Here is a 19844-nt window from a genome sequence, read left to right as displayed (position 1 = left end):
AAACCCCCCTCATCAGATTTTTGGTCTTTCAAAATTAATATTATACTCTATAATTTATAATATACTTTCTGTTTTTTCTTCTAGGATATTTCTTCCCAGATATTTGACCCCTGTCCTGATCAAAGTTGATGTTTAATTTTTAGTGTCATTTTCCCATTGTTTCCCCTGTTTGACTGACATTAAGTCAGACAATCAGCATAATGCTGTCGCCATCGTGCTTGACAGTATGTGCAGTGTACATAGGTTTGAAAACTTGACCTTGATTCCTCCAAACAATTTTTACATTGCTGTTGTAAAACATCTCAATCTCTGCAGATTTTGACCTTAAAACATTTCTCCATAAGGTAATTGACTTTCCAGGAAGACAGATGTAAATTTCAGATGCTTTGAAGGTTTTAACTTTAAAGAAAGAAATAAGAGAAGAAAGACATTTCAGTTTATGATAGGCTTGACCTTAACTGTTTCCAGAATATTCCTCAGAATCCCAAGAAGTTTTATTTGGTTAGACATTTCAGACTTTTACGTAACTGATTCCCTCGAAGGACAATGACCCGAAACACACATCGTAGTTGGTATTGGAAAGGATGAAGAAAGCTCACATTAATATTTGGTGTGATGCTGAGCCCAACTCTTTTGAAAATGTATAGACTTTGCTTAAAATCTTGGTTAAGGAAACATCATCCTTATATAAGCTCCGCTGATTATGTCCCACTGAGTGGTAAATATGCTGCCACACCCTTGCTCACAGATAGTGTGTTTTCTTTGCAGCTTATTAAAGAACACATTACCAAAATTAGTCGAACTGAATGTATGTTTGTGGGTGACTGTAGATTAGACAAAAGAAAATACAGTTTTATTTTAGGCTCTCTTGTTGTGAGACTCTGTACCCTTCCTTATGAAAATGCAATCTAAAATTGTTGTATTTCTCCAGTGATTAATAAATGACCTGTCTCTCCTAATTTCTAAGTCCCAGTGTGAAGTATGGGGCGTCTAAATGTCATCTTGCTGTCAGTCAGTCACATGTGTGAACTAGAAATTTCCAATGGATGAGCCTTGATAAAATGAGACTCACCTTGAGCCTTTTATAAGGACTCCTTATGACAGGCGCATGGCGTGCTAGTGAGATGAAAGACCAAGACGTGCCCATGTGGAGGCAGTACGACACGTTCCCATTTCACAAATACGATGCTGAACTACTTTTGACAGTTATGTCCATCAAACCTGGGCACATAGTGTTCATAGATAATATCTGTAAAATATTGTGTTGCTGATCTTTTCCATTTGCTGATTTTTCTTCTGTATGTAAGTGATTTCTTTATATGTTGGCTTACCGCCTCCAGGAGCTGCAGATACTATTATGGAGCCAAAAGCACCAAGCTGCAATGCAAAAACTGATTTCAAGTAAATAAATTGGTTGCTAAACAAAAAATCTGTGGCGCCATGGGAAGATCAAACCCCTAAAGAAAAATATGGAATAAAAACGAGGGGTCAGAACTAGCAGCATGCAAGGATGTAATATGGCAAGAATAAAATCATTAAATCCACAATGACATTGACAATTAGAGGCCGATAAGAAAACAAATAGACCAGAAACATGACAAGGCAAAGAGAGATACGGTTTCCACCAACAGCTGCGTCAACAATAGCCAGGTCAGCACCCATGTCCCCTGGCAGGAGGAATCACTGTGTGGGACTGGGAGAAAGAAACAGATGCTTACATGCACACAAATAGGATGGAAATGTTCAGCCCAATACACACTGAGCTGGTAGGGCTGCAGAGAGTGACGAGTTACAGCAGGCAAGAGACAGCTTCAGACTCCTGCTGGCTGTCAGCTCCCATTTTAACTTAGTGGAAGTTAATGAGAGTGGGTCAAAGATAGTGAGTGGTTACAGATAGAGCCTGAGTCTAGATAATATAGCTTTAAGGTAGTTTAATTTGACAGGTACAGTCTTTTCAGCAGCAAAAAAAAAATGTCTCCCACATTTGTTGGCAGCTCCAGTCGCCCTGCAGTGACAGAACAGCAGGAAGTACAGCGAGAAAAGTTGGCTTGTCAGATGCATTAACTCATAACAGATGAACAAAATATAATGAGATTCTTAGCCCAAATTTCTGTCTGACTTAAAAAAAATGACATTTCCAGATTTGTTTTTAACTCTGTTAAAATACTTAATTTAGTTTAACATTGACATCATGTACTGTATATGAATTATCAGGCTGAATCGTGTCATGACAACAAGAGGAGGAGATTTTTCTCCGTCGTGAAAGCAGACCTGTCCAACTGAGGGGCGTAATCATCCAAAAGTTGACATTAATTTCTATGATCATACAGATCACAACAATTCACATTTACTCTAATAACTCACAGGTCATAAACCACACAATCTGCAGAGTAAGTCACCATCAACACAATGAAGAGGAAAATCATTGTTACAAATAAAAATTAGATTTGATCTGTTTCTCATTAATAAAAAATAAACAATCCAGAAATGTACCTTGCTATTTGTCTTAAAAGTGAAACACATATAGGGAAAATTATATTCTTTGCAATGTCGTCCACTGACCAGCTAAAATCAATACGAAAGTCACAAATGTGTAGGCAATAAAAAATGACAATGTTTAATTGTGAGATATTTATGTGCAGTTTTGGCATTTCCACAACAAATATAAAAATTACATTTTATACAGGTACAATTCTCTTGTTAATTTTAGAATGTATGTTAAACTATTTGTTGCAAAACATCAATTCAGTGAAACTTTATTTATGCAAAGGGGCAAAAAATCACTTTTATCTCTTAGAGGCGGAATAAATGCAGATGAAGAACAAACCAACCCTCTTTCCAGGTTAAACAGGTCCACTATTGAAATGTATAAACAATGTCATTTTTTGTTATGATGATGCGTATGACAATAGTTCTGTTCAAGAGTAAACAGATATATTGCTAACTGGATTTTTTTTCCCTTTTTGGAATAATGATTGTGGATCTATTCACACATTATTATGAATTATTCTAAATAGATCTCAGTTTATTCTAGATCAGCCGATTCTTGCACATGATAAGCTTAGACTCATTCTGCAGCATTTGGATGTTAAAGTTGCAGCAGATAGTTTGTACAGTTCATTTTGAAATCCTAATCCAAGCTTCTTTCACTTTCATTTTTAACGAAAACATTGACATGGTTAAAAAATGAGCTGGAATACGTTCATCCATTTTCTACACTTTCCTATTCAGGGTCACAAGTTAACCTGGAATCAGAAATCCATGAATATTTTATATCCAACAAACTGGTGTCTTTAAATCTCTTAGGGGAATCCATGCCATAATAATTATACCCATAATAAATCACGACTGACAGAATTTACATAGCCATATGTTTTTTGTTTTACCAATATTAGTAATGTTTAAGTGTTCTCTCACCATTCCAGTTTCCTTTTTGTGTCTAACTGCACCGTGAAACAGTGATCTGTGTTTTATTCTGTCAAAAGCAGTCAAATTTACATGAAAATCCCCCAAAGTGTGGAAGACATCAAATGCCATGAAAGAACTGCAGCTGCAGCCCCACTTTTACTTTTTAATGCTCTCTTTCCTGCTGAAAGCTGAGGCCTCCAGAAGGTCACAACTTAAGCTGGCTTCCGCTTGACGGTGGAATATTGTATAAATCTGTTTCTGCGGGACGCGGTGCTGGCAGTGTTTCAGAGTGTGTGGGCTCTGGAAAAGACACGATGTCAGGAGTGTTCTCTAAGCAGCTCAGGGGAGCACTAGATAAAAAATGAGGCAATTCTCAGGAGCTCCACTATTTCACTCGGTAAACTTTTCACTGCGAATGGAAATGATGTGCATCTCATTTCAATTTCATAAATGTGCAAATATGATGTCTCTGTCATTAGCCTCAGTTATGGTACTACTACAAAATAACATGAGGTAATACATAGTTTTAAATGGAAATTTTTAGGTTATATGCGAGTGTCCAGATCTGCTTAGTTAAAGCACCCAAGCAGCTAATTGGACATCTCTTTGAAGGCTTTCCAGTCAGATACTAGAGCATTTAAAATAAATTGGTTTCTTGAACAGCTCACTGTCCTCCTACTGCCTCCACAGTTAATATATCTCAACCCAGAAGAGCAGGTTTGGGATGCACATCAACATCACAAATATACTGGTGATAAATGTGCAGCAAAATTACGATTATGTCATTGGAGACCTAAACGTCTGAATGTTTCTGGGACCTTGTTGAATCTGTCACAAAAATAAAAGTCGGTCCAAGGGACTAGGTGAATGCACAAGGTGTGCCTAAAAAAGTGGCCAAGAAATAAATGTTAATTTAATTTCCTTGTTTATTAAAAAAAACTAAATAGAAATTGAAAATGGATAAGAAATCAGAAGAAGCTTTTGTTATAGTTGGAGTTAATGATAGCAGACTTTTATGTCTATTTGCTTCCTGCCAGCTTGTTCCTGCTTATCTTCAGCAAACACTGAGTAACTGGTTGCTGTGGGAGCCGTTCCTTCAGGTCCTGATTAAAGCTGCGTTTCCATCAACGCCCCTCATTTTGTTTCTGGCAGTTTCCAAGATCATTAGAACGCAGAACAGCAGATCCAAAGTCTGCGCTGGTATTTCCACTAAAGGTCAGTGGATATATGATACGTTTTATAACAGGGGGAAGATGAAATGGGAACAAAGCCGCCGTATGTGATGAATGGGCTTGTTTTGCTGGATCAATCTGGTCAAAGAAATCTGTATTAGCTTAGTGGGACAGATTGGCTCACCAGCAGAGCACAGAGCGTTTGTTTGGTGGATTCTAAGGTGCTGCGCTTTAGGAAGAACATCTGGAAAACTACAAGAACACTTTCCACAAAGAAATGTTTGATGTTTTTATTCTTCTGAAAGACTGATCAAATCATGCAAGACTGTTCTTAAGAATAGCTGATTCATCTGCTTGAGCTTAAAATAGTTGACAAATTAAAACTATTGTGAAAAGAGAAGTTCTTCTGGTTTTAGTGAACTTGTTTGGGATTTGAAATGATGTTTTCAGGATGCAGGGACATTTCTCAGCTAAGACGGAGCATGAAACGAATATCAACCATGCACACAGCTGCTCTCGAGGTGAAGTCCAATAATTAACCCCACATTCATGCTTTTGCACCGCCAGAGGAAACTAGAGTATCCAGAAAAAAAACTAGTCATCAGAAACACAATAGCTACCATAAACCAAGAAATCCAAAGACATATTACTTTCTGCAATTTAGTTTAAATCTGTCCTTGCTTAATTGAATGTGAATTGTTTCAGTGTTTGATTGGCTTTAAGGATTAAACCACACTGGGAAATGCTTTACAATTGATCACATCTAGATTTCAAATTTTACTCCCAAAAAATTACAAATAATTCAAGAAATAAATGTTAATGAAATTATTCAGCAATATTCCATTTTCTTATACACTCACCTTGTTCTTATATCCAGTAATGACAGAATTTAATTTTCCAAAAAATTATAATCAATAAATTTAGAATAATGTTAAATAATTGGACTGGACCAAAAACAACTAAACCCCCCGCCCCTCCATAAGCGAGCATCTATTTTAAGTAATAAGCAGGAGGAGTTGATATAAAATATTTTAGTTTAGAAATCAGTGATGTGCTGTTGTTGTATCAGCTTTTCATATCACTCAGGTTCTGGTTCCAGTCTGCTCTGCATCCCCAGAACCAAACATGGAGAAACGGCATTTAGCCTCTTTGGTTCTTTAATCTGGAACACATTTCTAGAAAACCGGAAGTTTTTTGGTGAGAAGCTGAAATGCTGAATACCTTAAAATCCACCAAAACACAAATCTATGAAAATGCCTTTGCTTAGATCAGCCTTTGGTTATCAATAACTAGAACATAGATTCATTCTAGTCTTCAATATGTTGCATTATACTGAGAATATACTGTCTTTTTTGTTTGTTTGTTTTCACTGTTTAAAATCACACCAACAGTGTTTTACAAGTAAATTTGTATATATTTTGTTGAATAAATTAATCTTCAACTTCTCCTTAAAATGACCAAGATGGCAGAAACACAGAGGCAAGTTATTCTACAAGCTTGTGACCACAGCTCTGTCCCCTCCGGTGATAAAATGTGTTTGTGGAAGCTTTAACAGCTTTTGACTGGAAGACCTCGAACTGTGAGAAAAGGTGCAGCGCTCTGGAAGGTCAGAGATATTAAGCGGGGACCAGACCACTCAGGGCTCTAAAAGTAAAAAAAAAAAAGAGAAAATACAAACATTGTGTTGTCTCTCTGTCAACCTGATGGAAAAACCTGCCCATGAAAAAGTGTATATTTTATGTAGATTCAACTAAACTTTAGAAGTTTTATTATTTTTTAAAAATCTTAATTGTTTCATGATGGTTTGGAGTTTCTGCTCTGAAAGTTTTTTTCCTGCATCAGTGAGCAGGTAGTTTTTCTGAGGCTCAGCTTCCAGGTTCATCTAAATCCTTGTAAAACAAAGTCATACTTTGTAGAGAAGTTTAAACACAAAAAACACATTGAAGCTGAATCTAAAACGTTAATGCTGAGGTTTTGAATGCATGTGCATTCAGCAAACTGTGTTTTGGTAGAATTTAAATCCTCCACTATGAAGGAGCCTCCTGGAAACAGGTCAGTGAATAAAAGCAGAGGGGGGGAAAGGGAGAAAGACTCAGAGGAAAATGGAATGAGAAATGAGAGAAGTGGAGCTCAGAAGGTGATAAAAACTGGGCCGCTGTAAACGAACAGCCGGAAGAACTGCTCAAGGGTGCACAAAAAAACCTTTCACAGGCCAGTCAGCCATTCAGATGCATGACGGGGCTGTTGCTCCAATGCTTTGCTGCATGTGCTTCAGACATAAATGCCTGCATTTCATAATCATATCATTAGTCAATACAGTTTTAAAAAACAGCCGTAGGTCCACATTTAAGTACTTTGGACTGTGACATTTAAAGCCGCATAAAGGAAATCAATAACGATAACAGAAGCAAGTTAAAATGCAGTCTGCTGATTCTAGTTTTCAGAAAAATGACATTTCCAAGCCTCAACATTTGCAGTTATGTGACACAGGTGAACAGTTTCTTCTGTGTGCAGAAAGAACGTTACTAAAATAGACGTTGGCAGCAGTCCCCAGACAGAACGAGACCACATCACGCTGCAGAGGTAGCTTGAGACAAAACTCAGCCAATAAATCATATGCACTGCATATGCAGTTAAAAGTGAAAGTTTACATAAACCAAAAAAAAAAGACATGGACTTTTTTTTTCTAATGACTGAAGCTAAATCAGACCAAAGTTGTCTTGTTTCAGGTCTATTAGAACTACAAAAAGGATTTATATTTGATAATTACCACAACAATAAAAGAAGCAATATGTAAGGGATTGATGTACTAATCAGACGTTTACATACATTGCCTCTGCATTACTTTGAACTAGATGACTGGGATGAAATGTTTTAAGTATTTTTGTTTCTAAACTATCTCACTGTGACTCTAGCTTCATGTTTAGGGAGGATGAACTCGAGCCCCCAGCCTCTAACAAGCTTTCTTCCTGTATTTTGTCCCGAATTTGAGCTCCATCCTTTCATTGACTGTGATCTGCTTCTCTGTCCCAGCTGAGGAAAAACCTTCATGTCCTACTTGGAGACCAGTGACGCCAAATGACCAAGAAATCTGATCTAGAACAAGCAGCTTTAATACTGCAAGAGAAACTACATGAAAAAGTGCATTGCTGAAAAAATCTGGTTAAAATATAAAAAAAAAGAGAGAAAAAATACATTATACTCGTGAAATCCAGCTTTTACATCGAGGTGACAGGACTGCTCAGCTATGTTTTTGAAGCGCTCCCTTCCTTTAGATTTTCAAGGTTAAAATTTGCTTGTTCAACAATTATAGTTGTGACAAATCTGCTCAGGGTATAGCATGACAGAAAGGCTGGTGGCTTTAAGCTGCCGCACCAACTGGTGACAGATCAGTTTTACATAAAACGGCCCAAAGTCTCGAGGCGTTTCCTCTTGGTGAGAACGCTGCTGCTGGGGAGGATGAGATATGTAACAGTCACGTTCTGCTAGCTGTGACTGGACTGCTGATGATCACCACCACAGAGACATGTGGAGCGTGTGAATGCAAGTTTGTGTTGCACACTGACTCATTGTTTTACTGATGTACTGGGCTTCTGATTTCCTTCTTTATTACCTATAAATTGCATAAAAACAAAAGTATTTTACATGAACTACATCTTTTGCTTTGTATTCCAATAGAAAGGCAGGTGTAAATGTTTGTTTTCCAAAAAATAATGAAAAGTTTAAAGCTCCACATCTAGTTTGGCACTGAGCAGTCTTTCATCCCCTCATATAAAGTTTGGGATGTCAGCCGGGAGCAAATATCAGCTGAATTTGCAGTTAAGTGCCTTTCATTCTTGCTGATATTTAACACAAGCTGGTTTTATTAACCGCTAATTGGTGCAGGTTTAATCTTTGATCAGTAATGGAGCCCCCATGTAAACAGTGGAAGAGCAGTGGAGCAATAATGGTGAAAATGAGGTCATCTAATTGGGACAGCTAAATATATTTAGCAGGGTGCACCCTCTCCTTGGGTGGTGATACTCGGTGCAGGAGTCACTGCTGCAACAGATTTAGAAAGCTCAGTGTAATGAGTTCATTACAACTTTGTGATGACCACAGACTTTGGGTTTATTGCTGACGACGCTATAGTTCAATAAAATACACGACCCAATGGTCAGACAAATGTTCAAATCAAGACAAACAAATGAAACTTGGCTTTATTTGTTCACCGTTGCTCTGCATCGACTCAAGATGCAGGGTCAGCATATGGATTTTGACTTGATCACAAAGATGTCGGACTCTTAACGATTTCCAGCCATATTTGTTGACTCTCATAATGATGCATAAAAGTTATTAAAATAAATTAAGTTTTTATTGCAGCAACATAATGCAATGTAATACAAGCTTAATTACCTATTCTGAAGGTAGAATTTCAGAATAATCCTACTGTGAATTTCAGCATGTTCATGTTTGTAAAATGTCATTACTCTTTTCATACATAGTTTTTGACTTGTAGGACAACACTTTGTCTTTTTCTGAAGCATTTCCCAAATTTGAAGACAAAGGGATCTGTGAACATTCTGCTTTACACAATCACTCCAACTTTATTCTCTAGCTTCTCTACAAAACTTGGGTTAGGATTGGAAGACCATGGAAAAATGTAAACTTTGTGGCTGGCGAGCAAATTGATGCATTAATAAAATCATTATCTTTCTAAAATATAATTATATTTTTAGCAATCACTAATCATTAAATTACTTGAAATATCCAGTAATTTCACTTTTACTGGTTAACTTCTCCAGAATTACATTCCATGCTGATGCCGTGCACAGACAAACTTCCCATGGCCTTTAAACTGAAAAAGCCCACAGCATCACCGATCTTTCACCGTACTCATTAGGCATAAGGTGATTATCTGGATGTTTATCCTTTGTTATAGGCCAGAGACACCTGGATTGTGGTTTGCGAAAAAGCTCAATCTTAGTTTTATAACCAAAGGAACACTGTCCTAGTCCAAGTCCCAGTAGACTGTAGCACACTTCTTTTTCACCTTTGTGATGGGAGGAAAGAAAAAGCTTTTTTCTGGTTTCAGTCTCAAAACTTTGCTGTTGTAAAGGTCTCATCTAATGACTGCTATTGTTGACCTTTTGACCCCAGAATTTCACTTTTTGCTGTAGTTCTTCAGCAAAAATTAAATCCAATCAAAAATAAAAAGAAGATAAATATTTGACCTTATAAAGATCTTAGTACTCTTTAATAGGGGTGCCAATAGATATGAACAGCAGAACATAATCTTGGTCTAGATGACACTGGAAGGTAGATTTAAAAAAGATAAAATAAATATGAAGCATATTTGTTATTTTATGTGAATTCACATAATTGCAGGTTTGCTATTTTTAAATGCACAAAAAAATAACCAAATATAACTACAACATTGTATTTGTATTTTGGGGGGATTACAAATTAATTTATCACATTTCCCCTAAACAGCTGGATCTATTGTATTTTTAAAGCAGAAACATGGACTGAAAAACAGCCTCTTTGTTGCAATTAACAGACCCAGGAGAGTGGAGTAATGGTCTTTTTTTCAGCAGTTTGCTCTCAGTGCCTAATTAGGGTGACCTCTTCAGCAGGAGAAACAAAGCCAGTCTCTTATTTGTTCTCTGTTTGGAGTGAGATTTCTGAGAATGAATATTGAGTTTCAGTGAAAAGCAGTCAGATGTAACAGAGGCTTAATGGCTTTTCTACAGTCGTCACTGTTCCCAGGATTTACTGTTTGTGCTTGGCTTTTCTTCTTTAATTAAAAGTTTTTGAATTTGTCATTGACGAAGCATACATAGAAGTCTTTGACATTCAACTTCAGACTCAGTCAGACCCAGAAAGACCACCAGAACCCTTACTGCATGCACACATTGATTATAAATGTGAAATACGATGTTTCGTAATAAAGTGAAATGTTGTCAGAGTTTGCTCTGGTATAAGCTGCCGTGTAGTCGTGGGGATATCCAGTCTCTAAGCACGAGCTTAGAGAGTTTTAATCCTGGGCAAAGCCAGGATGCAAACCAGCAAAAGTGTCATCACAGAAAGTTCTGGCAATATCGATGGACAGCAATGTCATGGCAACACCATCTTTTTGCACATTCTAGTAATTAGTAAAACATTTTTGTTTCAGTTTGGAGTAAACTCAACCAAATCAGTTGAGCTAGAACAAAGTTAGAGCTTTTCACCTTAAAAACCAGAAATAAAATGTAATCAGCTGCTACTATATTCAGCCTTAAAATGTAAGAATAAAACTGCTTGACTAAAGACAATTTGAGAAAAATACAATAGTGCTAAGAGACATCCATCCATTTTCTATACCTGGTTTTAACTCTTGAAGGGTCACAGTCGGTTCACCACAGCACATTGCTACAGTACCTCACCTGAACTAAAAGATCACTTCCAGTTTCTTAAAACATTCATCCTTGACAAGAAATTTGAAAACTTAAGCCTTCATGTCAATTACTTTGTCTGTTTCTGTTGCCAGCAATCTTCTCTGCACCATTGTTAGAGGAAAGTACTCATTAGATTGATTACCCAGCAAGACACGCGTCTACATCAATAACACTAACTTATTCCAGATTTGATCAATATGCATTTACAGGCAGCATACCGATTTACTGGGCAGAGTGCAATGTTGAAGAAGCAGCACTCTCTGGATTAATCAGAAGATCAGTTTATTCTTAACATGAGCTTTTTACTGTCTTTGCATGAGAAATTCCAGTGCCAAGAAAAGTTATACTGTGGCTTTTATTTTGGTAGGTCACCAGAATGACAGTCTGGTAATAATGACATGATAAAGCAAGACAGAATAAATATTGGGTTGGTGCACTAAAAGTCCTTACAAGAAAGAGAGCACAGTTTCATTGTCTTCAGAGATGTACTAAAGACTATGTTTAACACACTTTGGCACATTTAGTGGTGAAAAGGTTATAATTAACTAGATTACTGTTAAAAAAAATCTTAAGTCAGATTATTTTGGTTTTGTGAAGGAAAAGGTTAAAATGTATCCATTAATCAGCTGAAGATGTCCATTAGTATTTCACTTTCATGTGTAGTAATCATATTAAAGGTCTTGGATTTATTATGTCAATCATTTTGAGTTACAGCAGGAATTAAATTGATCAATTTGCTTAAAAATGCACAAAAAAGGAAAACATTTCTCTGAGTTTGGCTCAGAAGCTCAAATAAGCGCCAGAACAATTTAAGATTTAAATTATCACAATCCAAGCTTTAAGTCTGAGCATGTGTGTGTTTTTTTGTTTTTTTTTTCCAGTTTGTTCACAGTTCTCAAGAGGAGTCTACGCCATCTTTGGGTTTTATGATAAGAAGTCCGTCAACACCATCACGTCGTTTTGTGGCACGCTACATGTGTCCTTCATAACGCCCAGCTTCCCTCTGGATGGAAACCTGCAGTTCGTCATCCAGATGCGGCCTGATATCAAGGGGCCCCTCCTCAGCCTGATCGAGTACTACAAGTGGGACAAGTTCGCCTATTTGTATGACAGCGATCGAGGTAAGTCCCAAACAACAACTCTTAAACAACAATTTGAGGGATTTTTTTCAGAATTGTTTTCAGTTTAAGGCTCAACCCAGTTCAATGACTGGATGAACTGGTTCCAGCTGCGATTATCATATTCACAGAGTTCAGCTGCTGAACAAAACACTTAAAAATCCAACAAACACTGTAAGGGTGAAGCTAAAGGGCATGTTGGATCCTGATAATCAGCTTGTCAAGTGTAATCAGCTACAGCAGGTCATGTGTTTTAGGGTGTTTTTATGTAACGTGGGTGAGGAGGTGCAGCCAGTCATGATACCACAGTGGAGATCAAATGACCTGCAGCTCTTTATTTCCATACCTGCTGCAAACGGTGGCGTTTGTTTACATCTCTTCTGTATATGAAGTGAATTTGCTCTTTCACCACAAAAGCCTGTTTTGATGATAAAATAAAAGAAATGCTCTGACATATCACTGATAAACGTCTAATAGACAGAGGGCAGTACGGTATATATAACGGTGGATTTATTTGTGTAATATTCCTCTTTGTTTGTCCCCTCTATGGTCCGTTCTCTCACCCTCACAGGAAATTTGAGTTCTTATACCTCTGCAAGTGAAGCATCTGTTACCCAATCCAAATCAGCGTGCTTGAATATTATCTGTGGTGTCCCACAAGGCTCAGTTCTGGGTCCAAGCTGTTTATTATATGTATTAATGACTGGAGTAGTATTTATTGATGTCACAGGAATAACTGAACATGCTAATTTCAGGTCTCTCTGAAGATCTGTGTGTCGATTATTCTTTCAAATACTTTGACAGAGAATCATTTGAGAGGCTCTTGGCTTTGGTTTGGTGAAATTATCTTTCCTCTTCTTCATTTTAGTTTTCAGTGGCATTCACTGAAACGTTTAGGTTTTTAGAAAATCGGCAGTAACCATTATCATTAGCATGCTTTTTAAAATAATTTTTAGAAGTTTCTTTTCTTAACTTTTCACTGTAAAGCTTATTGTTGATTATTAATACTAAACCGGCTGATATTGATTTGCATTTGGCAGCATTGATGCTTTCAAAATACTGCCTCATGTCAGCTGATTTCTTGGCTTTCTTTACATTTTTACACATATTTTTTTTACCTTCAAATTAATATGTGAACTACTTTGTGTTTGTATGTGTGATTTACTTGGGTTGTTGCTGACAGTCTGGTGTGAATTATATCCCAACAGCTTGCATTTACATAAAGTGGTAGATTAAAACAGTCATACGCTCAATATTCAAACAAAAACAAAACAAAATCTATATTTATGAATGAAACTACTGCCGTCAGCAGCAGGTGTACCTGAGGTTACTGACTTGAATAAGATCACAAATTGAATTTCTAAAGTAGATGAAAAGAAATCTACCTTCAAGCTAATATCCAGAGTTATCTGATATATAAATCAAATTTGACACTATTCTTTGATCCTTTTCATCAGAGGTTCATTTCTATTTCACACTGATTGTGTCAAAATCTGAAAGTAAGATTAGATTTCTTTGAACACTCTTTGAAAGGTTTAACAGACAAGGCAGGCTTTTGTGTTCTGAGAAGACTGAACCTTTGTTAAACCCACTAGGAATAAGACATAATACAAAGAAGACAAGGGAATACAAAAAGTGAATGGGTACGAAAGCTGCCCATAATAACCTGTAATAAAGATGACAGAAAAATAGCTTCTAGCACGTTATCTCACTTTACTGCGTCATGCAACTCATTTTCTGCTGCCATCTACTAATTCTTCTGCAGAAAAATGCATTCTTCTCCAGTAAAGAGTGACTAGCCTGTAATAAAAAGCGAAACTCATTTGCATGCATAGTGTCATTTTTCAACAGTGCTACTGTGATAAGAAACATTGAATAAATACTTAATTTATGTTCTGTTCTTGTGGAGAACATTGAGTTTTAGTTTCTTTTTTGGTTTTCCCAGGTTTTGTGCTTCTTACTACAGAGATGAAAGTGGTTATTTTTAGTTTTTTAGAAAAATGTTTCAGGATTGTTTCTTTTTGTTTTAGATAAAAATGCATATCTTACATTAACAATATCCGCAAGGGCTGTAAGTTTGCAAACCTGAGTCTGCACATGCTTCCAATTCAGAAATATGACACAAAGACAGATGAGTTCTGAAAAGCACTTCATGCACCATTCAGTCCACATTTAAATGGCTCCATAACGGTTCTCTAACGACCTGGGATCAATATCAACAATGATTTAACACAGAAACCAGTTGGTGATGGGAATATTCATTCATCGATATGATTCTCCTTTATGTTACTAACTGTAGACTGAGATGCTTGTATTGAATTTAACGCTATAATCATTATTATCTAAAATGTTCTTTTATGGAATTCATTTCTTTGTAGTGAATTGATTAATTAGAGTGAATCCGGAATAAAGCACAACAGTTCAGTTGTGTGAAGCAAGTAGTGAAATCTGTGTCTGGATTACACCAGAGCTGATGTCAGACACATCTGCACTGCACAGCTTCTCATAATGGAAATCAATTGTTTGTAATCATGCACACGTGCCTCTTTTTTCCTGATGCAACTCTGCAAGTTTTAATGCTTGTAGTGTATTTGTACCAACAACTATATAAGAATTTTACAATCTGAACCAATCGATGCTTTTTATCTCCATATAAATCAGTTAAGTGATAAATCAGTTAACATCCTTCCAGTGTTTTACAATGTGCAGCCTCACATGTTGATTTAAAAACAGTGTTGAGACATTACTCCCAGGGTTTACAGGAAATGCTGTTTGGATCAGATGCTGCAATACTTTTAGATTCCCTTCATTTTGTGCTCCGACTTTCTCCCTTAAGCACATCGAAAAGACTTCTATAAAATCTTCTATAAAATGTTTCAGCATATTTTTAAATGTTTGCGTGTGATTATACATAAGCACTCATTATACAGGAAGACTGTCAAATAATTGCATTAATTTTAGCCCCTTTATTGTGTATAATATTCACCTAGTGAATATTTTGGTGGGACTTTAGCACAAGAATTAAAAATAGATATTAGATTGCAAGAGCAAACTTCTGAAATAAATATCACAAAAATACAGAGGGAACAATAAATATTCTAGTTTAAAATGCATGTAAAAGTTTTTATGAAAGCAAATATTATGATAAAAAATGTTCAAAATTCACAGAGACAATATTTCTTACAAAACAAAGTTGATGTCATGCAATAATAATAATAATTGTCTAAAAATCCTGAGTGGATTATTACAAAAAAAAAAAAGTTTAATCACTTCGGCACTTTTCTTTGTAGAGAAAACTATGACCTCGTACAATAAATTGGCACTAATTGCTTCCATCTGCTCATCATTAGTGCAAAATGCTTTGTGAATCCTTTGCACAAATAAAGCAACGGATTCAGCAAAACATGAACAGAAATGCAGGCGATGGCCCTTCTTCCTGAATTCCCTCCTCAGTAGCTTAAGGTAACTTTAGGAAAATCAGTTCTCACAAGTTGTATTGCTACATGTGCAGACTGAATGGAGTTCACTGAGCTGCAGACAGATTAGGAGGGATCAGCTTACAATCTTTATCATTTACATCACTTAAATTCTCCCACTGAGCCGTATCGCCTTACAGACTTTGAGTTCCCTTTATTGAACATAGTAAAGCCCTTTTGTTTCCTAGCCTGTGCTTGTTGTCTAGTCTCTCTGGTACTTTTCCTCCTCTGTTCTCATTGAGTGTCTTCCCTGGCAGCCTACCTTCCACTTAACAGAGGATCACACACAGCTCCTCTCTAAAATCAGAGGAACAAGCAGTTTTAGATCGTCCCCAAGCTGATGCTGGCAATGACCTGATCTCCCTAATGTACGTCCAAGGAAGCACTAAGGAGCCTGTTGTGCATATTTCATCATTGCATGGCTGTCTAATTAGGTCAGTGTGATCCTCTCATTCCCATGGCAACCAAAGTGTAGCGAGAGCGGAGGAGAGAGAACGACAGAGGGAGATTGTATGCGCCTGAGCCGGCTGCTAAATGAAGTGAGCGTGTCTGTGTGTGGGTGTTTCTCAAGAAAAAAGTGAGGAGGCATTGGAGTTACTAAAGGTCATGATGAATTTGATTAGCACTTTCCAACTAATGGGTGAACTAAATCATTTTTTGCTTTGGGGTTTATTTCTGAATTTCTTCAACTCTCAAGCGACCATATATGGAGGTAACCCCGTCTGCAAAAGCATTCCAGTAAACTGGTGGAAAAATTAAGAGTTGGGTAAATTCACAGTTCAGTTTCATTGCTGGGACTACAATGTTCTCTTAATGAATTGATGGTTTTTACTGCTCGTGAGTGAAGTTGCAGTTTGTTCTTGTTCCCAGGTCATTAAATAGTGTTGCTTTGCAAAAGCAGGAAGAGCAAAAGAAATGTGCACAAGATGTTGCTATGCATATGAGGGCCTATTGCTTTACTTTTTGATATAGGAAAAACATGGCTTTATCAAAATGGGATTTTGTTGTTTTTATCAATACATCAACTGCTAATTTGGGGATGGATTTTAATAGTGCTTTAAATATTAACATTGCAAAGGAATATTTGGTAAAATATTTTAACAGTCTGGATTTTAATAATACCCATTTTGGGCATTATCAGATGTTTCTGATAATCTTACGGCTGTCCCGATTCCTGTGATGTGTGATGTTTTGTCAGATGTCTTCAGTGATCTGGTCTGTTTGGACGGATCTCCACAGATCAATGTAACCTACTGAAATGTTGCTTCTTCCCAGTCAGACATGTTTGTTTACTCTGAACTCACATTTGGTTTTGAGAAGTTTTGCTAGGTTTCCCATCTGACATCTGAATGTTTTAAAGTGAAATTGGTTCTGATGTTGCTCCTGCCGTGTTGCTCGACTCCTCATACAGAGGTGTAACAGTAGAGGGTTGACTGTAACCCTGCCTGATACATAAGTCCTTTCAAAAATCACTCAGCAATAGTTTGAAGTTGACCAGATACTGGTTTGAAATGTTTTTATGAAACTGGCTGGAGTTTTATCAGATGTCTTCAGCCATTTCTTTGAGTTGCAAAGAGTTTCATTCATTAAATCAAAGAATTAAAACTTGAAATATTGTTTTTACATCAACTTAATGAGGGGAAAACAATTCAGGGAGAGCTAGGAGTTATAAAGGAGTGACGTTTGTCTTTGGGGGTGTTTATACAAGTAACTCAAATATTTTATTTATGCGAAATACTGTACAGCCATTGTGTGGGAATATGCAACAAAGACATTTCAGTTTTTCTGGTGAGCTGTCCAGGGTCCACTTCACCTCTCAGTCACGCTCACAACATTTATCTAAAATTACAGTCCAGCGTAGTGTTAAACCTTTGCTAATATCTTGTTTTTATTATTTTTTCCTGTAACTCATTCTGAACTGTAATTACCACATTTTTAAACTTTAATAAAACAGTCAAATGCAACTACACCATGATGACCTCACGGTAAGCATGATGTACCACCCTCTTAGATAAAACTGCAAGCCTCCGTTTTCCTCACCAATGCCATGTTTTTATGGCTGTATCGCATGAAATTGATTACATCTGTATTTCATCTCAGCATGGCGAGTTGGAGTGAAACGGCCAAGCCTTTTATCAAACCACTCTCTAACTGCTCTCTGTTGGCCAGCAATCAATATCAGCAAAGATTTACCAAGGAAACGAGTTGTTGATAGGAATGTATGGTCATGGATTATGATCAGAGAATGTATGCTGAAACTAAGTTTTTTATTATTTTGATTATCAGTTATTTTTTATGTTACATTAATGAAATTCCTATTTTGTATTGAAATGATTACGTGGATCAGAAATAAAGTGGTTTCCTTTTTTAAGAAGTCTCTGAGGTGAAATCACAGTGTTGATCCTCTGGGATTCATTTTGCATACATTACACAATCAAATAAACTGTTAAGCAACTAATTTCAAAGCAAATAAAGCAAAAAACATGCTGCCATATCAGACATCAGCAGTACTGATGTAGTTGAGTGCATTGTTTGCTGCAGCCATTTTCCTCCCACATGTTTTTCAGGTACATGGCAGAGCAACTGTGACTCATCAGAGACATTTACATAAGTTAGGAAGTGACTGTAAAACATCAACAGCCAGTTTATTCAGTATTTATGAAAATCTTAATGTTACATTTCACATAAAGATAAAAAGGGTGTATCTCTATATTTTTTAAGAAATTCTTGTTGCTGATGGTTGTAGTTAATGATGCATAATGTTTATTATCTGATTCTGTGTGAAAAAATGTCCAAGAAGCAAAGAAAAGTTCCAGAAGAGTCGCTATGTTGTGAAGGAGATGTTGCACTTCAAATGCTGAACTCAGACATCAACGCATAACACAACATCCGTAAAAAAACCAGAAGGAACCATTTCAAAATCTCAAAGCTGAGTTCATATGGTGAATAATTACAGTCATTTGTCCAGTGAGGAGTAGGACTTGAGTAGTAATGTGTCTGACTGCAGGAGATAGAATCCCATAGGGGGTTTTAGAAGTGATGAGCCAAGTCTCTCCATATATATTTGCCATTGTCTGCAAATCCACTTGTGACAAATACTGTAATGTAAAACACTGTAGCATCCAGGACAGGTGTTGGTTCTGATCAGCATTGATTCTGACTTCATTTCATGGACCATGCAGTGATGGTGTTTGTGAAACCTCTATATCTCTGTCTGCACTTTATTTTGCCAGTTGCCCTAAAAAGTCACTTCAGTCTGGTGTGGTGGACAGAAGGGAAATTAAAATCCTCAGAATGCAGCTGCAGTCAGACGTTCTCTCCTTCATCGGCTGTGTTTGGGTGATGTTGTGGACCCAAATGATACCGAACGTGGTACTGTGGCCACCATTCAACCCCAGGAGGGCAGCACTGAGACGGCTTTAGGCAAAATATTGCAGAGAACTAAACAAATTTACACAAACATGTTAAAATGTGTACAAACATATAAAGATAGAACACTTACAAGTCAATTTAGAGAGTTTACCTGAAAAAAGTTGATTTGGGGTTGGTTATACTTTAAGGTTAAATATCATGTGCTTTATTTCAGGTTAGAACTTTTTGGTGGAAAATAATATGTTCAGAACATCCAGCACTTACCTTTGGATGGTTGTTTAATGTTTCTGTCACAGTTTGAAGTTTATTAAATAATTCTCTGTTAATTCTGTCTCCAGGCCTGACCACTCTGCAGGTTGTTCTGGACATCGCAGCAATAAAGGAGTGGCATGTGACGGCCATCAATGTGGGAAACCTCAAAGATGAGAAGAAGGACGAAGCTTACCGCTCACTCTTCCAAGATCTGGAGAGCAAGAAAGAGAGGAGGGTGATCCTGGACTGCGAACAGGACAAAGTGAAGGACATCATGGAGCAGGTGCTACATGCTGTGCAGTTTTCTAAATGTGCTCTGTGGACAGACAAGTGTGAGCAATAGGTTTGAGCAGAGTGTTGTATAATCATGAATTGTGTAGCGATTCTTATTTATGAGTCCGCTACAGAAACTTTTGCATGCTGGTTCTTTGTCGCTTGCTGTTTAAGTGAATTTCAACCTTCATTTAATTAAAATATTCCATTAATGTGGAAATAGACGCAATAATTAAAACAAGTAGGGAAAAAACTTGAAAGCAAGGAACAATAACAACTCAATTATAGCAGAATTACCCAGCAGACCAGAAATTACATTCAGTTATAATAAACCCATTCACAAAAAACAATCCCTGA

General features: G+C 36.9%; 1 protein-coding gene across 9 annotated transcripts in view; it reads left to right on the top strand.

Annotated features, from left to right (window-relative positions):
• Positions 1-19844, top strand: part of gria2b (glutamate receptor, ionotropic, AMPA 2b) — a 50650-nt gene that overhangs the window by 12975 nt on the left and 17831 nt on the right. For all 9 annotated transcript variants that reach the window (XR_014089448.1, XM_008421071.3, XM_081611898.1 and 6 more), the window contains exons 3-4: positions 11878-12117; positions 19301-19497. Coding sequence is in view for 8 of the 9 variants with exons in the window: in XM_008421071.3 (XP_008419293.1) it covers positions 11878-12117; positions 19301-19497 (437 nt within the window). In the remaining variant the exon portion in view is untranslated. The remainder of the gene's footprint in view (positions 1-11877; positions 12118-19300; positions 19498-19844) is intronic.

Source organism: Poecilia reticulata, chromosome 10 (assembly GCF_904066995.2).
Source record: "Poecilia reticulata chromosome 10, P_reticulata-male-v2, whole genome shotgun sequence".
In the NCBI taxonomy this organism is placed as follows: domain Eukaryota; kingdom Metazoa; phylum Chordata; class Actinopteri; order Cyprinodontiformes; family Poeciliidae; genus Poecilia; species Poecilia reticulata.
This window is presented reverse-complemented; position numbering and strand designations above follow the sequence as displayed.